The 2,495-nt window shown below is 52.3% G+C and overlaps 1 protein-coding gene across 1 annotated transcript; it reads right to left on the reverse strand.

Annotated features, from left to right (window-relative positions):
• Window positions 1–715: 715 nt before the first annotated feature.
• Window positions 716–1,993, reverse strand: LOC106534284 (sorbin and SH3 domain-containing protein 1; the record flags this gene model as incomplete). Its single annotated transcript, XM_014030868.1, is given in 1 exon segment — window positions 716–1,993. A coding segment is annotated over 1 exon segment (1,278 nt), but the record flags the coding sequence as incomplete, so codon positions are not given.
• Between the last annotated feature and the right edge of the window lie 502 nt (window positions 1,994–2,495).

Below are 2,495 nucleotides of genomic sequence, written 5' to 3' on the forward strand. Positions count from 1 at the left end.
ACAAAAATCTGAATTATGGAACTGAAAGTGAAAGTAGTCAAACTGAATTTTTAATAAACCAAAATACAGTTTCAAAACAAATGCAAAATGCAAAACTTTAAATTCAGTTACAATTTAGTTAAATTTATTTTCAAACCAACGCATTCATTTTCAAATTATGAATGAAATCAGATTCACTTCCTGCTGMTACAAGTTTTATCCCATAGATTTGGACCAAAATGCATCACCGGTGAAATCTTGAGTGTTTGGACTTTCAGGCTGTGGTCTCAGATGGTTTTAAGTTTAAATCGAGACCTCCTGAAACAGGTTAATGTATGAAATGAGAACCAGAGGAAACAGAAGCTCTATAAATTTTGACGACATCGTCTCGTTTCTCCAACAGCTGCAGCCCAGCYTCAGACTGATGTGACGAACTCTAAGGGTTCGGCCTCTGCGCCACATGGTAAAGATGTAACTCAGAAATGTTACCAGAAGCTTCCTGAACCTCTACCGTCTCAATCTGTGTTTGTTTTGTTTTGTGGGGGCGGAGCTGTCGTCGTTTGGGGTGAAATGGAGGGGGTTCAACAGCACAGTTAGAACTCAAACACACCACGCAGACCAGAAATGAGAGGCGGTGATGTTTGCTGCGTGGAGGAAAAGGTGGAGACTGGGTCGAGACAGATGAGTGACCACAGAGGGGGACAGGGTGACGGAGGTGAAGGGATGAGATAGCAACCTCTGCGCTGATCTGCCAGTGGGTTCCCGTTGGCATCCAAGCTGCCTTGCTCGTTACCCTCGTGACTCAGCTTCTCCAGGACCTCCAGGGAGGAGAGGCGCCGCGGGATGAGGGGTCTGAGCTCCGGGGACAGGCTGCAGGGCCGTCGGGGGCCTCCGCTCACCCTGGTGGCCAGCGGGGTCCGGTTGCTCTGGTGCAGGTTCTTCCGCAGCCTGAAGGGAGCCGGACCCATGAGGAAYAGGTTCCCGGGAGGCGTGGTCTTCTTCTCGGTGGCCGGCGGCTTCTCCTGCTGCCTCTCGTGTCGCAGGATGGTGGTGAAGCGGGTGTAGGAGGCCGGGCAGGAGCCCTTACATTTGCTGGGTCTGAGGAGGTGCTGCTGGTTCAGGTGGTGCAGGAGGTGCTGGTGGTGGTGGTGGTGGTGGTTGGGCGACGGAGTCTTTGGATGGTTCTGGTGGATGAAGTCCTGGGAGCTGAAGATCTGCTCCACCTCAGCCTCAGAGGAACCGGCAGACTCGGTCCCCGTCTCCTCCACGGCCTCGTGGTTCGACGCCGGGACCTCCTCCGTGGAGTTTTTAGGTTCCGGTTCCMCCCGCGTCCGATCGCCGGCCAGCAGGGACTCGGCGGACACGGCAGAGGCCACGTAGGGCGGGGCGGGACCGGGGTCCGGACTGTGCAGAGCCGGCAGYGAGGAGGAGCGGTTCGGAGCCGGGACGGACCTCTGAATGATGGTCTCGAACTCGCTGACCCGKGAGGACACGTTGTCCCGCGGAACGTGACCCCCGCCGTCCACCCCGGACCTCCCGCCCTCCGTCTTCTCGAACATGGAGGCCAGGCTGCGGACGCTGCCCTGGGGGCTGCAGCCCACCGAGCTGGGCCTCTGGATGTGGTGCATGGTCCGGTACAGGCTGGAGAACTCGGAGACGCTCCTCCTGATGGCGGGAGGGTCGTCCGTCAGACCACCGCCATCGCTGTCGCAGAGTGAGCGCGGCCCGTCGCTGCCGTCCTCCGCTCCGTCATCGGGGTGGCAGGGCCCGGCGTACAGATCCTCGCAGCTGTGGGCCTTCGGGCGCCTGACGGCCCCTTCCTGTCTCCCACCGCCGGGCGGCACCAGCCGTGGTTTGAACTTGGAGGGCAGAATCTGAGGTATGCAGGCTTTGGCAGCAGATAAAGGCTTCTTACTTTTACACTGGTCACCTATCGAGTTACCGGCAAGAACCGTTGGACAATTTACAGAGGAGCAGGGTGAAATAAAACAGCCATTCCCACCTTTATAATCCACTGGCAGGCATGCAGGACAACAGAATAAACAACGGATTAGATTACAATGATCACAGCTGTACACACAAACACGGTTAAAACAGTTACGCACGTCTGCAGGAGTAAATAAATAAATAAATAAATAAAACACATTCCATCGAAAGAGGATGAGAAACAGCCGACTTGATGAGCCGTGCATCAAGTTCCAACAACGTGGTGAAGAACGGGAATGTTTTATAAAAAAAATGAAACCAGGAGAAATGTGCTCTGATTGGATTATTTTCAGCAAAACACAAGAAACAAACTGCTTCAAACTGCAAAAAGCTGTGAAATGTGATGTCGGAAGTTGTATTGAATTAGACGCATTAATAGAAATAAAAAAAAACCAGGCATTGTTTGTGGTATTTATTTGAAAATAAACTTCCTGAGCATTTAAATCAAATGAATAAAAACTCAGTCGGATCATTCAGCTTCTACATCCAGAAACTGTTTTATTTATTCAACAGAATGAGCTTTTTTAAAA

Source organism: Austrofundulus limnaeus, unplaced genomic scaffold (assembly GCF_001266775.1).
Source record: "Austrofundulus limnaeus strain Quisiro unplaced genomic scaffold, Austrofundulus_limnaeus-1.0 Scaffold1131, whole genome shotgun sequence".
In the NCBI taxonomy this organism is placed as follows: Eukaryota; Metazoa; Chordata; class Actinopteri; order Cyprinodontiformes; family Rivulidae; genus Austrofundulus; species Austrofundulus limnaeus.